Source organism: Manis pentadactyla, chromosome 12, assembly GCF_030020395.1.
Source record: "Manis pentadactyla isolate mManPen7 chromosome 12, mManPen7.hap1, whole genome shotgun sequence".
Classification (NCBI taxonomy): domain Eukaryota; kingdom Metazoa; phylum Chordata; class Mammalia; order Pholidota; family Manidae; genus Manis; species Manis pentadactyla.
This window is the reverse complement of record NC_080030.1, coordinates 102051298-102072596: the sequence shown is the minus strand read 5'-3', so window position 1 is coordinate 102072596 and position 21299 is coordinate 102051298. Positions and strand designations below refer to the sequence as shown.

At 42.4% G+C, this 21299-nt stretch overlaps 1 protein-coding gene across 1 annotated transcript; it reads left to right on the top strand.

Annotated features, from left to right (window-relative positions):
* The first annotated feature begins 3307 nt into the window (after positions 1–3307).
* MCHR2 (melanin concentrating hormone receptor 2) lies at positions 3308–20115 on the top strand. Its single transcript, XM_036890445.2, has 5 exons — positions 3308–3489; positions 10975–11184; positions 15358–15552; positions 17565–17684; positions 19627–20115. Exons 1-5 carry the CDS (start codon positions 3308–3310, stop codon positions 19940–19942), a joined length of 1023 nt encoding a protein of 340 aa, XP_036746340.2. The 3' UTR covers positions 19943–20115.
* Positions 20116–21299: the final 1184 nt, after the last annotated feature.

Below are 21299 nucleotides of genomic sequence, written 5' to 3'. Positions count from 1 at the left end.
TGTTTATCGCAGCACTATTTACAATAGCCAAGAAATGGAAGCAACCTAAGTGTCCATCAGTAGATGAATGGATAAAGAAGATGTGGTACATATACACAATGGAATATTATTCAGCCATAAGAAGAAAACAGTCCTACCATTTGCAACAACATGGATGGAGCTAGAGGGTATTATGCTCAGTGAAATAAGCCTGGTGGAGAAAGACAAGTACCAAATGATTTCACTCATATGTGGAATATAAGAACAAAGAAAAACTGAAGAAACAAAACAGCAGCAGAATCACAGAACCCAAGAATGGACTAACAGTTACCAAAGGGAAAGGGACTGGGGTGGATGGGTGGGAAGGGAGGGAGAAGTGGGGGGAGAAGAAAGGGGGCCTTACAATTAGCATGTGTAATGGGGGGGTCACGGGGAGGGCTGTGCAACACAGAGAAGACAAGTAGTGACTCTACAGCATCTTGCTGCGCTAATGAACAGTGACTGTGGTAGGGTTTGTGGGGGGGACTTGGTGAAAGGGGGAGCCTAGTAAACATAATGTTCTTCATGTAATTGTAGATTAATGATAACAAAAAAAAGTTCAATTTATCTCATATCTTAAACACTACATTTTTATGTATCCTCCAATCTCTCTTAAACATTGGTTTTCATGATCTAAACAACAATGAAAATTGAAATAAATAAATCATCCTGACTTTTTCAAATAGCCACATGTTTTTAAAACAACCTGAGGTTCCTGACCATCAATGTTCCTCTGTATGAAATTCTTTGGTGAGGTCAGCCAGTCAGTCACATATAAGTATTTTGCCTGACAGTGATCCTTTGGCTAAATTTTTGCATACATTTTGGCACTGAATTTCAGCATAAGACAAATATGATGAGAGTTAACATTTGTATTAGCTGATTTATAAAGTTTGACATAACTGAACAGAAAGTAAAAGAGAACAGAGGCAGAGTAGGGAAAGTAAGAGCAATGTAAGTATTTATAAAGCAGAAAGAATGGAGATCTAGATTATTGCCTTGAAACTGTATGGTCAAATGTTAGACTGCTTTTGAAAAACTATTTTTACTGTTACTAGAACCTGCAAAGCCATCCATAAAACCCTCTCTTTAGAAGTGGCCACCAATCTGACTTTTCCAGTTGTCACTTCATTGCTTTTCTTCATATTTTTACCATTATTAATATGTATCCCTAATAAGGTAGGTTATTTCTGCCTGTGTTTTCCAATGCTATATAAATGGACTCCTGCCATATGAAGTTTTGCTCTGTGCCTGACCTTACGTTATTGGATTCATCCATGCTATTGTGTGCACTTATCTACTGTTCCCTTCTAGTGCTATGCAACATTTCATGGTTGAATATATCACAATCTGTCCATCTCATTGTTAATGAGCACTTTGACTATTTTCATTTTAAGACATTTAAAATAATATTTCTGTAAACATTCTGGAGCACTTATCCTGGTACCTATGAACATGTGTGACCATAGGTATATCCCACCAAGGGAAACTTTCTGAGTTATAGGATAGTGTATATTTATCCAACTTCAATAATGCTTTCCTGTTTTCCACAGTATCAGTTTGCATTCTCACTGCTGTGGTCCTGGGAGTTTCTCTGGCTCTAGTTCCTTGCCAACACTTGGAACTCACAGACTTGAGGTTTTTTTTGTTACCAATCTGATAGGTGTCCCAGTATGGTTTTAATTTGCCCTTTCCTTATCACCAGTGATATTGAATACCTTAAAAAATATTTATTGGATACCTGTTTTGTAAATGCCTATTGATGTCTCTGACCCTTTTTCTGTTGAGTTGTCTATGTTTTTCTTGTTGGTTTGTATACATATTTTATATATTCTATACAAGAGCCTTTTGTTGATTATCTGTCTTAGAAATATCCTGTGAGGCCTGCCTTTTCACTATCTTGATATGTTTTCTTTTTCAATTTTCATGTTACTACTTATTTTTTGTGAACGTATTTTACCATTTGGCTACCAGATGACCGGAATATTCCATCTATAATATGAGACATTCACTCTGTCACATTTCTCAAACAGCCATTTTCTCTTCTCACATATTCTCTTTATTCTGTTAAAAAAAAAAAACACGTAACCTGAGGTCAAGCCTCTTAAATTTTTAAGTGAACAGTACAATCTTGAATGTTGAGTAAGCTCAATGTTTGTACAGCAGGTCTGTGGAAGTTCTTCATCTTGTATGACTAAAACTTGACACCCTCAGTAGGCCGAAGGTCATGACTTCCCTCTGCACGTGATAAAGACATGGGACCCAAGCTCAAATGGCTGTGGCATCAATAGGTGCTTTCTGGACAGACAGCCTTGGCACCCCTGCTTACCTCCCAGCTACAGGATTTCATCCAAAAAGTGGCCAGGGAGGGCCCGCTAACTTTTCAGATCCTGAGTACTTTTAAATTGATGTATACGCATGCACACACACACACACACACACACACACACACATTCGTACATATACATACATACATTCTATCCAGCATATTCTATTATTTCAGTGGGATGGTTAACCTGAGTTACCCAGTTTACCATCACCAGAAACAAGACTTAGATGGCATTTTTAACATGTCTTTTATCAAAATGGTTGGGGGAGCAAACATTTTCTCAGTTCTCTTTGGTTTGTGTGCTTGTTCATTTTTGGCTGACTTATGGGCACTTTCTCCTGTGCCATATCCTACTTTGTACATGGTACCCTCACTGGCTACAACACTTCTCCCTCCCTACACTGTCCTTTACTGAACTGACTCTTCCTCATTCTTCAACATGCCCAGAAATTTATCTCAGGGAGTCCCATTCCTATCCCACCCCATTCCTAAGCAAGCAGAGGTGCTGTCCCCCCGCACTTTATATCAGAGATCTATTGAGCAACCTCTGTCTTACAAGCGTACTGGCCAGTACAATTAGACACACAGCCATAAAAGCAGATGCCAGCAGTCAACAACCAGTGCCAGCATGTACTGAGTAAATATCAGTCATGCTGAAAGCCTCTGCTACAAAGAGGAGTGACAGCGTGTGCACGCTGTCGGAGTGTACCCCATTCCTTAATTTGCTGTGTACATTATCTCTGGTAATCTGAGATCATATGGACAGGGAGCAATCATACCCACCCTAGACCTTATGTTGCACGAATTCCTGGTGCAAAGAAAGCCCAAAGATTTTTTTTTTTTACAGTTACGTTAACTTTAAGTTAAAGAAAATCTGTATTGAGGGAACTGCCTCAAAAATTCATTAAATAAACCACTTCCTAATTTCTTCACAGCTGTAACCACTGGCAGTTCCTGAAAATGAATTCACTTCATTCATCTGGTGGGAATACCTCTGCTGAACTTTTGAACAAATCCTGGAATAAAGAGTTTGCTTATCAAACCCTCAGCCTTGTGGATAGAGTCATCTTCCCTTCCATGATCGGGATGATCTGCTCAACAGGGCTGGTTGGCAACATCCTCATTGTATTCACTATAACAAGGTAAGGGCTCCTTATTCTTTTCCATAATTTGGGGACATTCTATACTCCCCAAGCAAATCCTTTTCCCCAGTTAGGGTTTTTTCTTAATGAAATCAGGCTTTGGAAATACTGGCTTGAGATCATGAAAGAAGATTCAACACTTTCATCATGTATTAAGTAAACTCTGCATTGCAGATCTCAAAAGGAGAAGACCTAGGCCAGTTAGTGGTGAGTTAGTGAATTTTTAGAGCAGTGATTCTCAATATTAGCTACTTAATGAGAATCACCTGGACAGCTTTTAAAACTCCAAATGCACAGTTTCCCCCCACACCAATTAACTCAGGATATCTGAATGTGGAGACCAGGCACGGATTGAAAATGCAATGTAACATTTTATTTCCTGGCAGTGAAGAGTTCTTCCAAGAAGCAGACCTGGTTTGGTTGGTCAGTGAGATGCTTTTCTACTCACTTGGGCAAGAGGCTCCACCTGATCACCTGAAGCTGCAGGTGGTCATAGATGATGGGCTGTTCCCCTCGATATAGACCATGTGGGCTAACCTGGGATGCATCTGCTCCCTGGTACTGCCTGCCTCTGCTTCACACCTCCCTCCTCATCCAGATTAAGTTTCTCCTTCTCAGACCTAGAGTGTAAAGTTTAACTTGGAGAATGAGAACAGATTTACTTGTTTTCTATGGGTTTGACAAAATGAGTTCAGAGTTAGTGTACGTGGGCCTCATCACTACTTGCTATCTTTGCTCTCTTGATTGTTTTCACATTTGTTTTACTTGTTTTAATCAACACAAGATATTAAATTCATTTTGTCCTGGTCTCTGATCATACTTATAACTGTGCTTTAAAAAAAATTGTGTCCATAGTTATATATAACAAAACACAAGCTAGCATACTTCCTACAAAGTGTTTTCAGCATTATGCTAACATATAACTACAACAAAGCTTTTGTGTAGCACATTATGCTCACAAAGCACAGTTGTAAACTCATTTGATTCTCAGAACAGCAGTACTATTGTTATACTCTATCATTATGTATATACTACATGTTATATTATATATACTCTATTATTATATATACCCCTTGTAGGAAGAGGCTCAAGACCGAAAATAACTTGTTTAGCATCAACAGAGAGTATGTGACAGTCCTGGCACTTGTACGTAGATCCCATGATTCAAAATTCCAGGGTATTTCCTCCACATTAATGAAAACAAATCACCAAAACTAGAAAGATGGTTGGATTTACCCTGGGGATAGAAGAATCCTCACAGGACCAACTAAGAGGAGAAGCAGCCCTCGGGATAGAGATGCGATAATGCTCAGCATCCCCAAGAAAGCTCATAACTCATCACTTCCCCAGGCGGCTTCTCATCAGCATCCCACTTTCCAATTTTTTATTGCCATTAAATCTGCAGTGTACTGTATCAATGGCATTTTTTTACACCATGCAAAATTGAAGATTGATTTAGTACATTGGAATTCTACTCTTGATGAATTTTTTTAGTACATGGGAATTCTACTCATGTGTACATTACTGTGTCCTGTAAAGCTATTTGTGAATATGAAGCATTTTAAATGAATTTTTTTAAGTGCTGGATGCAGTTCAACTCAATATATATTACTAAATACCTGTTGCATGCCCAGCACTCTCCTAGGAGTTATGAAAATACCAAAGAAAAGCATTTGACCCTAAAAAGGTTATAGTCTAGTAGAGAAGATAAGATTTAAAACCACAAAATAATTTGAAAAATAATGCAACACATTAAACACAATCAAGTGAAAAAAGTTAAAATGATGGTTCAGTGAGTTCCAGAAAGGGAAATGGAAGCAATCAAATGTTCTCTGGAAGCTTCAAGGAGACAACAGTGCCTAGTAGAAACCTAATGGTGAGAGACATGGGATGTTTCTAGCCACCAATTTACCCATTGCACCTGCCCACCTCTCCTGCCGTCTCTCCCTCCCACCCCTCAGTATTTTTGCCATCCTCTCCAAAAGATACATATAGCATGGGCCACATACATTGTACAAACATCCAAAATGCAACACATTCCCACTGTTGAGAAACCAAGTCCTTTCAAAGGTTTTAGTTCTGCAGAAATGGTTGCATTTTTATGCAAATTTTATATGCAAAGACTCTTCAGGGTTGGATGTCAGGCCCTGTGACAAGCTGCTGAGATATTTGGGGTCAGAGAAACCTTTTGGTCCCCCTCAAATGACACCAAGAGACAAGGACCTAATCTCATCTATTCATATGGAGACAAAACTGGAAAAAGGAAGAAACATGCAATGAGAACTGTTCTAAAAGTCGATACTGAGCTGTAATGCCTAGAACAGATTCTCAATGTAAAGCAAATAATCATTTAACTAGAAAACCTGAGCCATCACACTGACCAATTTGTTTGCAGTGATTGCAAAAAAATCTGTCATTTCTTCACATTATTACTATTTTATAGATAATATGTGAGAAGATAGATGTTATGGAGATTTTATGATCAATCGTTTAATCTTTCAAAAACATTTGGAAGCAAACTTAATTTTTACTTGTATTGCTATTTCTCTTTTCAAACTGTCCTCCAAAAATTTATTAATCTCTCAAAGTTCATTTGAAAGCAAATTCATTTTAATTTGTTTGGCTTGGAATTTAACACTTTTTTTTAAATTACCCTCCCAACTTTTCAAAGCAATTTGTAGTAACAGTTTCATCATGCCTTGTGCCACGGTCTTCTGTTAACTTTCTAACAGATGGGTGGCTCAATTCAAACCCTAAGAGTACACTAAAAATAAGGAGTAATAGATATATTTAAAGAAGATTTAGTGACTTTCCCATTTTTTATTGATACTCATATTAGCAGACGATGCATAGAACTAAAAGTCAGTAAGAACATTAGTGATGCTGGGAAGCAAGCAATGAACTAACTTCCGACTTTGTCAAAGGAAGACTAGAAACATGTAGGAAGAAATAGGTTTAAGGAAGATGAGGCATCAGGACGGTGAATATAAAGTAGTGAGGCCAGATCACGACCCGTCTACCATATTTTAAGTTTGGAGCAGGTCAGAAGAAAGCCAGGTTAGAAAATGTAAGAGGAAAATTGGGCTGATTATAAGATATTTTTTTTCCCTTTCATTCTTCAGAAGGAGACTAATGAACTCACCCCATTCCTCCGCTCTTCTCAGCCACACTGGGCCCTGGGAAACTCCTTCAGTAAAGGAAGTGACATTTCTTTCCATCACTTCCTCACTTCCACCTCCTGAACACACCCTTTTCCTTCTACTGGCAGACTGCTTTGAGGGGGCAAAGACTTTCTAAGGGGTGCCCTGTCTCCTAATAAATATAAAGTTCCCATTCTATTATTGCCTGCCCTCAACTCCCTGTCAAGACACCTAATCACATAACTCATGAATTACTGAAATGCCTTACTTTAATCCTCCCAGTTTATACTTTTTACGCTGAGATTACAAGAGGGTCGGTGTGTTAACCCAAAGGAACACTAAGGCCTAATGGTGGAATAATAGTTGTGAAGACAGACAGGGAAAGGAAATCCCTTAAACAAGGCTTCTTCCTTTTTTCTGCCCAGCTTAAATCATGATCAGTGGCTCTCTGACCCAGCCCGCTACCATTCCCGAGGTGTCAACCATACGCAGGCTCTTGTTGGGGTTGACCCACACCCTTGCTGCTCACAGACCCTTCGTTTTAGATGCTGCAGAAGCTCACGTGTTCACAGGAATTTGGAAGTTGGCGGGAGACCCATCATGCAACGCACCAAGACCACCCTTGAATCTGAAGGGGTTGAATGTCTTGCCCAAGGACACAGTAAATGAGGGCATGGAAGTGAAAGTAGGATGGCCCGTTAGGTTCTCTTTCCACTGTATTCCACGATGTACCTAGAGCAGCACTGCCAAGTGTCCCTCTAGCCTCTCCCATTCTCAGCAGTCAACTCCGCCTGATCCGCCCTGTAGTAGTGTCCGTCTGAGGACTGCCCTCAGCACCGGGCTTCACAACACCCTCCAACCCACTGAAGTCGGCTCACAACAGCAATTTAGTTCAACTACAGTTAAATGCCAGCAGGGGCTTGCAAAGCACCCTAGAGAGAAAAGCAGGAAGCTATCACCTCATCCTACAACCATTCCCCACCCCAACCTGACCACCCCTCTCCTGGCCCTCCACTGGATGGAGAGAAAGAGGTGGTATCAGGTACCCAGGAGTTGGGGCTGCCTGGTGGGAGCTGCAGCCAGAGTAGGATGTGGGACCGTGGAGTGGCGGCCGCTCTAGGAAGGTGGAGCCATGCAAGGGATGCAGCCACTGCCCCAGACACCCAGAGCAGAGAGGACAAGGAAATACCCCGGCCTCTCCTCTCCTCTCTCCAGTTGCCCCCAGGAGTGCGCCATATTGGCCAAAGTTGGAGACTTAGCAAGAGCACTGGGGAAGGCTGGGGAATGGATTTGAGGGCAAAGCCATCAACAAAGCCGCCTCCTGCACCTGTGGCGTGACATGTTTTGTTAGTTTTATTTAATCTATAGCACTTATTATTTTTCTGGTTGCAAAAAGTAAACCTGTTTTTAATAGAAAAATTTGAAGACAAATAAATACAAAGAATAAAATAAAAATCAGTCATATTGCTATTACCAAGCGGATCATCATTGTGATCACTTGACATATTCCACATTCCAGCATATTTTTAAACAAATGTTCATGAACATTTGAGGTCATGCTATCTCTATAGTTGGGAGTTATTGCTTAGTAAGTATTTTTCCCATTTGATGAAATAGTCTTGCAAACTATGAATTGTAACTGCTATATCATTTATTGTATGGTATTGTGGAGTACCATAATTTATTTTATCATTCTTCCAATTAGTGACCATTAGATATGGCTAACCATACGGAAAATACGATAGCTGAAATGATGACCAGTAATTTTTTATTTTAAAAGTTTGAGTCATGAGAAACCGAAATCTAATGAAGTCTGTCAGTGGGAAATCTGAAGATAAATTAGATCTAAAAAAAGAATACATAGTTGTAGAGTTAGAAATTTTATAATTTCTGCTTAATTATTTTTTAATTTCTATGCTGTCCCTTTCAGTAAAGAAAGCAAAACTAAATGTAATGTTATTTTGATTGCCCCGGTACCCTTTGCCCAGATAAATAGATCATTTGCTTCAGAATTTCCTTTTCCTATACAGAATCATGTAGAAGCACTTTTACTTAATTCTTTTTAATTGCCAGTTAATGGCCTGCACCACCCTCAACAATGGAATTACCATAATTCATTATCGGTAAATGATGGGTGCTTGTCTAGAGAGGGTCCAGGGCCACGGATCTAATTGCTGCAATTAGAACCTAAGCAACCATTTATGGTTATATCCCAATTCAACTGGAAATAACATCTATTTATAGCCTGAGGACTATGGATGGGTTTATTGTTGTGTTTTTGCTTTTGTTTTTCTTTAATGTGGAACTCTTTCTACCTGCCTTCTAGTATCTGTTCCCCTCTCCTAGCCCTTCTCCATCTCCTGCTCCCAGTGGCCTGGAAAAGACAAAGGATGGGACCCCAAGGACAGTCACTTTGGTTGACCCAGTCTGTTCCTCAAGTTTCTTCTCCTTCCCGGTCTTTCTGATATGAGCCACAACATTCTGGGGACAAGGAACCAAGCTGCTTTGCAGTGGCGTCGACCATACCCAGAGACCGGCTGCTGAGTTTAGAACTTGGGGGCATGACTTCCCCGTACGGCATGTGTTGGCAGGGCCTGGGTAAAATATCCTTGCCCAGACTGTCTCCCATGGGGATCTGGTGGCTTAGAAATGAAGTGCATGCACTGCAAGATTTGGAGCCCATGAATTACAAAGACACACTCGCTTCCAGACCACAGAGCATTAGCCCTGGGTCCACAGTGAGCTGGCAATTATGGTGCAATCTTAGGGCTCATTATTAGGTGCTTTTTAAATCCTGCTTTCTCCTCAGTTCAGATGCCACTTCTGTCAAGAAATCCGCCTTGACCGTCCCCAGGGGAGGGGGCAGGGGCTCTGCCTGCGTGCTCCCCGATCCCCGAGCTCGCTCCAGCTTTCCCTCCTATTAGAATGGGATCCTTTATTTACACATGTCTAGACTGCGCGCTCCTTGATGTTATGTTCTTTAGATTATTTAGCTTTGCATCCCCAGATCACAATATTATGCCTGACTGTAACTCGGGGGGGAAAATAAGTTCCCAGCCTGGGGCAAATAACCTTTAAAGCCAAAACTGGTCAAAGGGAGAAATAAAGTGGGAGAAACCCATTTATTGCTTACAAGCAGTCACCTACTCCTACTCGCCTGTGTCTCTCATGACCCAGCTGCAAAAGGACCCCACAAAACCTCTCCGGTCCAGAGATTCATTTTCTCTCCCCACACCTTGTAATCACCTATTGATAAGGAGATGCACTAAGGCCATGTGAGAGATTCTGGAAATAATGCAGTTTTACCCACGCTGACATGTACCTGGTGCTCAATAAAAAGTTTGTTGAATTAGTGAATAGCATCTCCCAGATAGAGATGATTCTTGTCTAATAATGAATGTCCCAACTTCTTGAAGATAGAAACCAACTGAATTTTAAATTTAAATTTCTGCCCTCAAATAGAAACTTGAAATGGATTGAAGACCTAAATATAAGACCTAAAACTATAAAACTTAGGAGTAGTAAACATAGGTAGCAAACTCTTGAATACTGGCATTAGTAATTTTCTTCTGACCCACCTCCCCAGGCAAGGAAAACAAAAGCAAAAATAGGACTACATCAAACTAAAAAGCTTCTCTACAGCAAGGACACCATTAACAAAACAAAAAGGCAACCTACTGGATGGGAGAAGACATTTGTGATATATAGGGGAGAATGCATACCCCATAAGAGGCTAATATTCAAAATATATAAAGGACTCATATAACTCAACACCAAAAATACAAATACCCTGATTGATAAATTGGCAGAGGACCTGAATAGACATCCTTCCAAAGAAGACATACAAATGGCCAAAAGGCACATGAAAGATGCTCCTCATCACTAATCATCAGGAAAATGCAAATCAAACCACAGTGAAATATCACCTCACACCAGTCAGAATGGCCACTATTCAAAAATCAAGAAATAACAAGTGTCGGCGAGGATGTGGAGAAAAGAGAACCCTCCTATGCACTGATGGGAATGTAAATTGGTGCAGCCACCATGGAAAGCCGTGTGGACAGTTCTCAAAAATAAATAAAAATAGAACTACCATATGATCCAGCCCGACCCTTGGAAAGCAGTATCAAAGAATTTGTGAACATATTTTTAAACCGCCCCCCCAGTTATCAGATACATAGCCCAAAATGTTTGAGTATACACAAGATTCATAGGTGCGTTTGTGTCAGTCTTCCTTCAACTTTTAAACTTCATTTTGGTAATTGGAAATTTGTATCAAGTGCCATACATGGAACCAGGTGCATATTTTCAATGACAATCCTCGGTTTGCCTCCATTTCTTTCAGATCCAGGAAAAAAACTGTTCCTGACATTTATATCTGCAACCTGGCTGTGGCTGATCTGGTCCACATCATTGGAATGCCTTTCCTCATTCACCAGTGGGCCCGGGGAGGGGAGTGGGTGTTTGGGGGGCCTCTCTGCACCATCATCACCTCCCTGGATACCTGCAACCAGTTTGCCTGCAGCGCCATCATGACTGTGATGAGCGTGGACAGGTAAGTGAAGAGACTCTCGAGTATCTTAGCGTAATTCAGATGTTCCTGTGCCTCCCCTCGTTCATATCAATTTAAGCAACGTCACTGCTGGTAACAGCAAAATTCCTCTTGCTTTGCTCGTTTCATCATAGGACTGATTACTGAACATTTTTTCCAACTTTCATAGGAGTTGACTCTTTTAAAATGAAAAACTTAAAACACTAAAATCTCCTTTTTCCTAGTCATTCTTTTTTACCTCAGTTTTACTCACAATTCACTGCAAGTTAAAAGACCTCAAAGTCATAAGGTGTCGGCAGTCAGAATGAATGCCCCTGTCACTCTTGCCGTAAGGAAGCTGAGGCCTCAAGAAATGAGGGAATTTGCGGATGACACAGAGAAAGTCAGTAGCAGAGCTGAAAGCTGAGTTAGGTCTCCTCACTCCCTGTCCAGGGCTACTTCTGCATATTCAGTGTCTCACACACTCTGGGTATCACCTAGCAGCTTGGAGGCATCGGTGGAGGAGATACGGGCTCCTATACAGCTATGAAGGGATGTCCCGGTACCAGGAAGACCATCCTTAAGTCTCTGATGCACATCATTATGATTGGTCAATGCAAATGCTGCCATTTAACATCATTAGAAATCTATTGGACTGTAACCTGGAATGTGCCATAGCCATATCCATCAACCATGTCAGCTAATGTTCTTCAAGGAGATGACGGTGTTGGTAAGGACTTACAGGGCCAGGCTGTCCCTAGAGAAATGGCAGGTGCTCATACCTCCCTCCATCCGGCCTCCTTAGGAAGCAGGCAAGCTAGGATGTGCCCTGCACCGTCCAGATCTCAGGACCTACACGCCAGGGCTTTGCAGCATTCCACACACAGAAACAAGCCCTAAACAGCAGTGCCCACCCTGGGAACTATCTCAGAGAACAACTCACTTAGAATCTCATCCACCTCCTGCTCACCTGATCCCCACCCAGCACACTTGATCCCCCTTGCACTGATCTTTATCTTTCTCCCTTGCGTCAAATACATTACATATTTCATTTACTTTGTGGGTGGATGTGTGCGTTGTTTGTTGTGTAGCCTCCCCTACCCCTCAAATGTAAATTCTACAAAGGCAGTTTCTTTGATGGCAAACACATCCCAAGTGTCTTTGTAACTACCAGTGCCCAGCACGTGGGTGCTGGAAAAATACTGATGAATGAAGAGCTGTCAGTCTTGAAGGCTTGATTAAATTTCCATGGGCCCCATCCAGGACTTCTCCCTGAACTCTGCCTTTTACCCTTCCAAGTAGGTCTTTGGGGTGGGAATGTGATGGCTAAGCAAAGGAAGAACAGGTCCATAGAAATCATTTGCTGGATCACTATTATTCAGACATGAATAATGATGGTAACTGTTCAATGCATTTTTTATATCCTGTTGCTTTTTGGCACCAGAATTCTCAAAATACAGAGTGTGCTTCTCAATTTATAATTAACATCACATGTTTTAATCAATGTGCTGTGTGAGTCTGCTGAGCTCAGCTGATGCCAGCCAGGGCTGACAGTGTCTTGCATAAAGCCTGGTAAGCGTGCCAGGCTTCTGGCACCAGGGAGAAGGCCGTGCATGGAGCATGTCCACTGCAGAAAAGCAGCGTGAGTAAGGAATTGCCGATTCTAAGCCCACCCTTGGAGACAGTAAAAGCTTTCTCCTATCCTGCTCCCTGAAGGCAGGAGAGTGTTGGCTTTTGCTTTAAAGAGGGGAAATGTACCTCTTCTGTAAACCTCTTACTGCAAATAAAGTAAATGGACATAATCTGCCTGGAACAGACCAACCATATATATTTCCTAATGGTGCCATGGGTTTTTTTAGGGAGCCTATGTGTGTGTGAGCACGTATGCCTTACACACCTGAATAGCCTTTGTCTGTTTGTTTAATACGAGGGACACAGTGTGTGAAAATATTACTTTAGGATTCAGACCCTCGTGCCCTTCTCCCAGCCCTCACTCTAGAGGATCATGTGGCCAGAGACACATGAGAAGCCTGCGAAATTGAACCTCTTCCTCCCTGGCATTTCTTACAGCCCCAACTCTACTAAATTCACAAAAAATGCAACAAAATCTACAATTTTGTCAACTAGAAGTGGAGTTTTCTTTGCAAGGCCATAACCCAATGTCCGTGCCATCGGTATGCCTCATTGTTTATACAGTTCAATCATTATTGCCAATTTAATAAGTCATACATTTCAAGCGCTTCCCATGACTCATCTTTCTTTGACTAGTAATAACTGCAAGTATGGGGCTTACTTAAATAGTGGGTTCCTACCTCCAAAGCAGTACAGAAACAATTTTATAAATAAACAAAATATTAAAAATATTTGCCACCAGATGAAAATTACCCAGGTGGCCTCTTTTGTAATTAACTTCTCTAGAACATCAAAAGTCAGTAAGTAGGAGCAAAGAGCCCTGTTTGTTCATTCATCCACTCAACAAATATTTACTGAGCATGGACCATATGCCAGGGACTATGCCAGACACAGGAGATGCAGCATCACTAGACTATTTAATAGTCAAGGCTCCTGCCTCCGTGGGGCTTCCATTTCAAAGGTGTGGACAGACTTTATGAGCCACATAGTGACACATCCTAGGAAGGAGAAGTGGAGTTCCCCTGTCATCTGCCTTTCCAGCCACGGACCCTTGTACAGAGAGAGTGGTCAGGGGAGGCTCCTCTGAGATGTGGACAGTTAAGGGGGGACTCGAAGGAAGAGCAAGAGAAGCAGAGGCGGATCTGCCAGGCAGACAGGAGAGCACGTGCCTGGCCCTGAAAGCGGAAGGAGCTTGGGGGGAGGCCGGAGAAAGTGTGGCACAAGCTTCAGCCCGAGGGGCAGGAAGGGCCAGGTGGAGAAAGACCGTGTGGGTCACGGCGGGAATTCGGAATGTAACCTGCAAGGTGACGGAAAGCCACCAAAGGGCTTACCCCTGGGGGTTTGGGGTGGGGTAGGGATATAATCAGAGAGGATTCCCTAATCAACTGATCCCCCAACTCCATCATCCTTTAATTCCAGACAGAATGATGGCTGGGCTGCTGTCAATCACTGCCTCATCTCCTTCCCCGACAGGGAGTGCAGGGGCTTCTCCTCTCAGCTGCAGGTAATGCCGGTGCCACGTGCAGAAGGAGCCGCGAGCCTCGCCCTGCAGGCCCAGGGGTCTCTTACCAGGGGTGCAGAATGTGCTGCCTCTTGTGCAAACCTGAAAAAGCAAGGGCGTGGGGAATTTCCCACTTTCATAAATCTTCACTGAGGAGCAGTACAAAACCTTGGAGAAAAGAATTAAATAAGCATCAAAACCTATTTTCCATTTTTTAAATTTCTATGAATACCGCCCTCCACCACTCCCACCCCCCAGCAAAACTGCGCTTTCTCAAATGCCCTTCCTTCTCTTTTTCATCCTGTAGCTTTCAGCTGGCTCTGAAAAATTCTCTTTGGATTTGCTGGTGAACCAAATATATTTGATATGTCAGGATTTCAAGTGTGATGAATGATTATCCTTTTGTCTGGACCACAAATGGAAAAATAGAAAAGAAAGAAAGAAAAACCCTTCCCCATGAAATTAGCCCATTTCCCTCCCCTCCAGCCTCCAGCATAAATCCCCTGGGGCATTTGCATCGTCTACACTAGTTACAGTTGTTTGTCCTCACTGTGACTTCGGCGCACTGAACCTCCACGAGCCAGGGGACCCTCCTGTAAAGCCCTCTGAGCAAAATGTCTGTCGCGAGGACCCGGATCCCGTCTTGCTGGGGGATTCTCCTACTAGACAGCGTGCTTGCCTCCTTCCTGCTTCTACATCAGCAAGTCCTCCTGGGAAGAGGCCATTCCCTCCTGGAGGAAATCCCTGTGCAGAGGCAGTTTTCCAGAGGCTTGCGTACAGGGAGGGGAAGCACCTTGGTAAAGAGAGACTGTGCAATGCAGAAGGTAACCAGGTAACCATCAGTGCTCGGGGAAGGGACGGCTCCTTCGGTGAGCGGTTTATGCAGGCTTGCCTGGGTCAAGACTTGTTTTCTCTACCAACCAGCTCTGAAGAACGCAGACGTTCTTTTGCCCTGAGAGAGGCAGGCCGCCCTACTAATAATTTACTCTTGTCAGGAACCTCTCATCCTTGGAGCTCGGTGCTTTGATTGATTGTTCCCAAACCCTTCTTCGCCGGCTTTGCAGGTACTTGGCCCTCGTCCAGCCGTTCCGACTTAGAGGCTGGAGAACGAGGTACACGACCATCCGCGTCAACCTGGGCCTGTGGGCAGCTTCCTTGATTCTGGCGTTGCCTGTCTGGGTCTACTCGAAGGTCATCACATTTAAAGACGGCGTCGAGAGTTGTGCTTTTGATTTAACGTCCCCTGACGACGTACTCTGGTAGGTTGACAAAAATAGAGTGGAACGAAGCTGCGAAGGGCTTCATCCTCCTCGCCAAGGCGTGGGCAGCTGCAGCGTGCCCGTGGGGAGCCTCCTGGGGCCCGTCTCCCCGCTTGGTTCACAGCTTTCCGCAACCGAGCTGATAGATTGACTTGAAGGAGAGGGTGACCTTAACAAAGGAGTTTGAGCTTAATCATGAAACCTCAGTGGGCACAAATATATTTAAATATGGATTTGGAAGATCCGTGGCCGCCAGACACAATGCGGGCACAGCAATCAGGGCAGGGTGGCATTCCCTATGTAGAAATAGGGTCTTTGAACATCTAATGACGTTGAAATGGGGTTATACTGGATTGGGGTGGGCCCTAAATCCAGTGCATGGTATCCTGATAAGGAGAGGGAGATTTGGAGAGACACACAGAGAGGGGGACACCTATGAAGGCGGTGGCAGAGATGGGAGCGATGTGTATACGATCCAGGAAACACCACGGACGGCCAGGGGCTAGGAGAGAGGATTCCTCCGAGCCCCCAAAGGAGCCGGCCCTGCCCACGCCTCAGGTTCAGGCTTCTAGGCTCCAGAACTGTGAAACAATTACGCTTGTGTTATTTTAAGGCACTCAGTTTGTGGTGATTTGTTATCTCAGCTCTAGGTGACCGACAGAGCAAAAATTAAATCAAAAAGCTTTTATTTGAAAGTTTGAGCATAGCGTTAGAGTCCATGACTAAAAGTTTTCCATCACCCACTGAAGGTCAGATACTGTGCTAGATGCTCCTTATGTGCATTATCTCTAGTCAATCTGGCAGATTCCTTTTTCCCATCCACCACTTGTGAAATAGATGACTTATTTCTGCCCCACGTGGACGCAGCCCAAGAGAGATGGAGCTGGAGGTCCTGCAAGGCCACAAATCTAGGACCAAAAGCCTCCAGAGAAGTGCAGCAGCCTAGAATTGTTCAGTTATTTGTTATTTCTTCACCAGCCTTGGCTACACTCAGAGAAAAGCCATCAGCCTGTCTGAAGGTGAACAGATCAGTAGGTGGCTGATGGAGAAACATGGGTTAGATAAATAGAGCCTATCTACAGGAAGGGTGCATCCCGAGGCTCACTGAATGACTACATGACTTTGGCTTATGTCAAAGAAACAAACTAACAAAGGTTAAGTCCGTTATACCAATAGCTCCTTCTGCTAGTTTGGCTGGGTTATCATCACGGCTGCTCTGAGGTTTCAGCCTCTGCTGGTCCTCCTAGAAGTAAGTCCTCACGGTGAACTGAGACTGGAACGACTGTGCTACACACAGAGTCCCTCTGGCCCCAGGTGCTCTGCCACCCCGTCCACACGCATACAAGCTGCGCTGCATTCTCTCACCCATGCCCAGGGTCTGCCAGGAAGGAGGACACATGGATCTGTGCAGGAATGGGGCTGACCCACCCGAGAATTCCCCGTCGAGGAGCATCAAAGCAGAGACTGGCTGATTTTACAGCAGGCCTTTTGAGAGGCCATCTGGACCTTAGGCTGTGCAGCTCGACTGTCTGTCTAGGTTCAAATCCCACCTCTGCCACTTACTAGCTGGGGAGCCTTAGACAAGCCACTTAACCTCTCTGTGCCTCAGTTTCTTCCATAACGTGAGAATACTAATGGCATTGTACTCATGGGGTTGCACAGATTCAATGGGTTCCAGTATGGAAAGCACTCCCCTCACTGCCTACTAGATAAGAAATGCCACCTGCTGTCGCCTATTGTTAATAACACTGAAGATGAGGCTGACAGTAAGTAACCTCACCTGTTCCATACTCAGCAGAGTTGGGTTTGGCTAAAGAGAGAAGCACCATGGTGAGTGAACCATGAAAAGCAGGACTTCTTTATGTGAAAGCACCCAAAGAGCCTTACCTTTTCCCCAAGGACTTTAATCCTGGGCCCAGAAAAGTCAGAGAACCATGCCTCATAAACTGAAGAAGCCAGTTCTTAGCATTGTGGATGCAATAGTCATGCCTTCTCTCTCTCTCATTCTACAGGTACACCCTTTATTTGACGATAACAACTTTTTTTTTCCCTTTGCCTTTGATTTTGGTGTGCTATATTTTAATTTTATGCTATACTTGGGAGATGTATCAACAGAACAAGGATGCCAGATGGTAAGTTTCACCTTATCTTGCCTTATTTGTTAAAAGAACAATTCACAGATCCTAAGACGTCTACCACAGAATTCAAACAATCACTTGAAACACACCGCACTTAGACATATGGGCAGTAATGTCTACACAAGACATTTTCTGAAAATAAGACATGTCTGAAGCAGCTATTTGAGGACCTCTCAGTGGTAAATGCCAAAAAGACCAATGCAGGGGTTTCACAGTAATGTAAACATAACTCAATATTCCATTTAAAGAACAATTTTATATTTGCCATCAATGTTATTTAGATATTTTATTTGTACATTTTGCAGAATTGTATACATATGTAAATATCCTAGATGTTGTGTGTAACCTTTTAATTTTTGTGTTTAATTTTCTTTAGAGAAGAAGTATCTCATTAACATTTGAAACCTTAGGACGAGATTAATTAGGACTAAATTATACCAAAAACTTACCTAAAGACCATAAACTTGGGAAGAACCTATAAAGATACTTGTCTCTAAAACCACATGAATAAATCTAAATTATTTTGTACTTAAAATTGTCTACAACAAATTGTTCAAATGAGTATGTCAGTGATTACATAAAATGTTGGGCTAAAAAATCATTATTCAAATGTGTCTTTAGAATAGATTATTGTATTTATTTTGGAAAGACAAGATTGCTGGGTTTCCCACTCACCATAAAGAACACTATGAAGATTAAACTAAGAAGAATAGATGAAAAGTTTAACCACCATTAGTCAAAATTTGTGGCTAACCCTGGCACCAAAGGTTGAGGTGGTCTATTGACCCATAACTTTTTTTTCCCAATTAGCTCCTTATAATTCTTATTAAAATTCTTTGGAAATACTGCATTCTTAAAAGGTGGTCTACTTAGAATGGGAAAAGAGAAACAGCCACAGTTACAGGAAAAAAAATGTAGCTTCTGAATGCATCACGGGAACTGAGTTGATGAGAAGGTTGGAATCACATAGAATATTAACAGACCAATTGCTGGGGAGGGTGCTGGAGCCCTTTTAAGGCAGCTTTCTAAATCAGATCACTTTGCTCCTAACACTTTACTCAGAAAATGGCATTGACACATTATTATTAGCTAAACTCTACCCTTATTGGATTTCATCAATTTTTCCATTAAAGCCCCCTTTTTGTTCCAGGTTTCAATCCAGACACTGCATTCACTTGTCATGTCCCCCCAGTGTCCCCTAGTCTGTGACAGTTTGTCAACTTGCCCTGTCTCTCATGGCCTTGATTATCTTGAGGAGTACTGGTCAGGTATCCTGAGGAATGTTCCCCAGTCTGCGTTTGTCCAATACTGTATCACAATTAGACTGTAGTTATATGTTTTGGGGGGAAAAATCAGCTCTTCTCATCACAACACATCAGGTAGCTCATGATGCCTACATGACATCGCTGGTGCTGTTGGCCGTGACCATGTGGTTAAGGCAGTGTCTGTGGTAGTTTCTCCACTATAGGGTTACTATTTACCTCTTTATTCTTTGGAAGCAAATCACTAGGTATAACCCACTCTTTAGAGAGTGAAAAGCAGTGGGTGGAAATTAAGCTCCACCTCCCACAAAGGGGACTATCTACCTATATTATCTGGAATTCTTCTATAAAGAAAGTTTGCCTCTTCTCTCCCATTTTATTCAATCATTTATTTATGTCAGTATAACTCATGTATATTTGTGTGGTATTTCGGATTTTAATTCAATACTATGGAATTTAGTTTCTCAAAATGGTCCAGCTTTGGAAAATATGGGGAATTTTTTACAGGAATTAAAGAAAAATCTTTTAACAATGCTCTGAATAAGTAGGAATAAAAATGAAGTTCATATTCTACTGCACAGCCAGTATGAACTGTCCAAAAAGTTCTAGGAAATCATTGCCCCATGATTTCTGTGCTGGTTTATGTTCTGTGTATCCTAACGTTTCCTTTGTAGTTACAACCCCGGTGTCCCAAAGCAGAGAGTGATGAAGCTCACAAAGATGGTGCTCGTGCTGGTGGCCGTCTTTATCCTCAGCGCTGCCCCCTATCATGTGATACAACTGGTGAACCTACAGGTGGGGCGGCCCACGTTGGCTTTCTATGTGGGCTACTACCTGTCTGTCTGTCTCAGCTACGCCAGTAGCAGCGTTAACCCGTTTCTCTACATCCTGCTGAGTGGAAACTTCCGGAAACGCCTGCCTCAAGTGCAAAGGAGAGTGACTGAAAGGGAAATCAACCAGATGGAAAACACTTTGAAATCCAGCCTTTAGGAGAGTCATGGGTCACCAAAAGTCTAGACAGGCGGGTCTCTGTTACTGGTAGTATTAGAAAGGGCAGGTGAAGCAGTGTGCTCGTGTCCATCTTCTTGTGCACTTGTGACTCTTAGTTGCATGGAACAGAAGTGTAACCACTCAAATACAATGAGTTTAATATGTTAACGTTAGTAAGACATAGAATATTAATCTGTACTGGGAGTGGGGGGGGGGGCGTCTAAGATCCCCGAGCCCTGTGGGATGGATGTTATTTCAGCATGCTACTAGTTTACTAGCATGTAAACTAGTCACTGATTAAAAATGGCAGTCCATGACCACCGACTGCAAACTCACCAAGGAATCTGACCGTCTGTACATTGGCTTCACTGTAACAGCACCCTTGAGGTTCTTAGGAGGGCAACACCTTACAACAAGGTCTGAAATTTGGACTTCTTTTATCTACAAAAGTATCAAAGTCATATGATCCAATCTAATGCCTTCAATAATCAGCTCCACCTGTTAGCATAACAGTTACCATGTACTAAACACATGTAACATGTAAGATTACATGTAACAAACCTGTGAGTTAAGTATTATCTCAGTTTACTAAGGCCCAGAAAGGGCCTTAATGCTTCACAGCTACGTAAGAGTTGGGCTGAAATCCAGGTCTGCCTGTTTCTGGTTTTTACTGCACCACCCTGGCAACCTGTGCTTATCATACCCGAGAGAGCCAGTATTGGGGGGGATTTTTGCTTTCCCCTACAAAGAAAGAACTAAAGTGAAAGAAATAAGTTGACTGTTGAAGCATATTCTTTTGCATTTAGCTTTGTTCTCATGCCTACAAATTATAGAAACTGACACCTGCATTTTAAGTATTCTACAGCATGTTAATCCCACACGTAGTCCCATTCTCTTTAGGTTACAGTATAGGTTTGCTTGTCCAAGGGTACAAAAGTTAATTAGCCCTTACATTCGTAGATGTTCATTATATCTATATTTTCCTCTCTTGGCTTGTATAAAACATGCACTTTGATCCAGTAAGGAGAGGAAAAATATGCTTCTGAATCTGTATTCTCACCAAAGGTGTAAATATCATAATTTTGTCTGTAATAACTGTAAACCCACCTCTCTCGTCTAAATACTCAAAACCACTTGCTCCATGGCTATCTGAAGCTGATTTTCAATCAGCCCTTTGTAAGAGTCACAGAGGGCAGCTTTTGAACAACCTCCTTTCCTTTTTTATATCTCAGTTACCAAGACACATGACTTTTAACCCAGCGTGTCTGGTCCTGGATCTTCTAAAGATCATTCTGGAATAAGGTAATATCTAAATACATATATCGATGAAAGGCCACGTAAATGACATGAACTACAA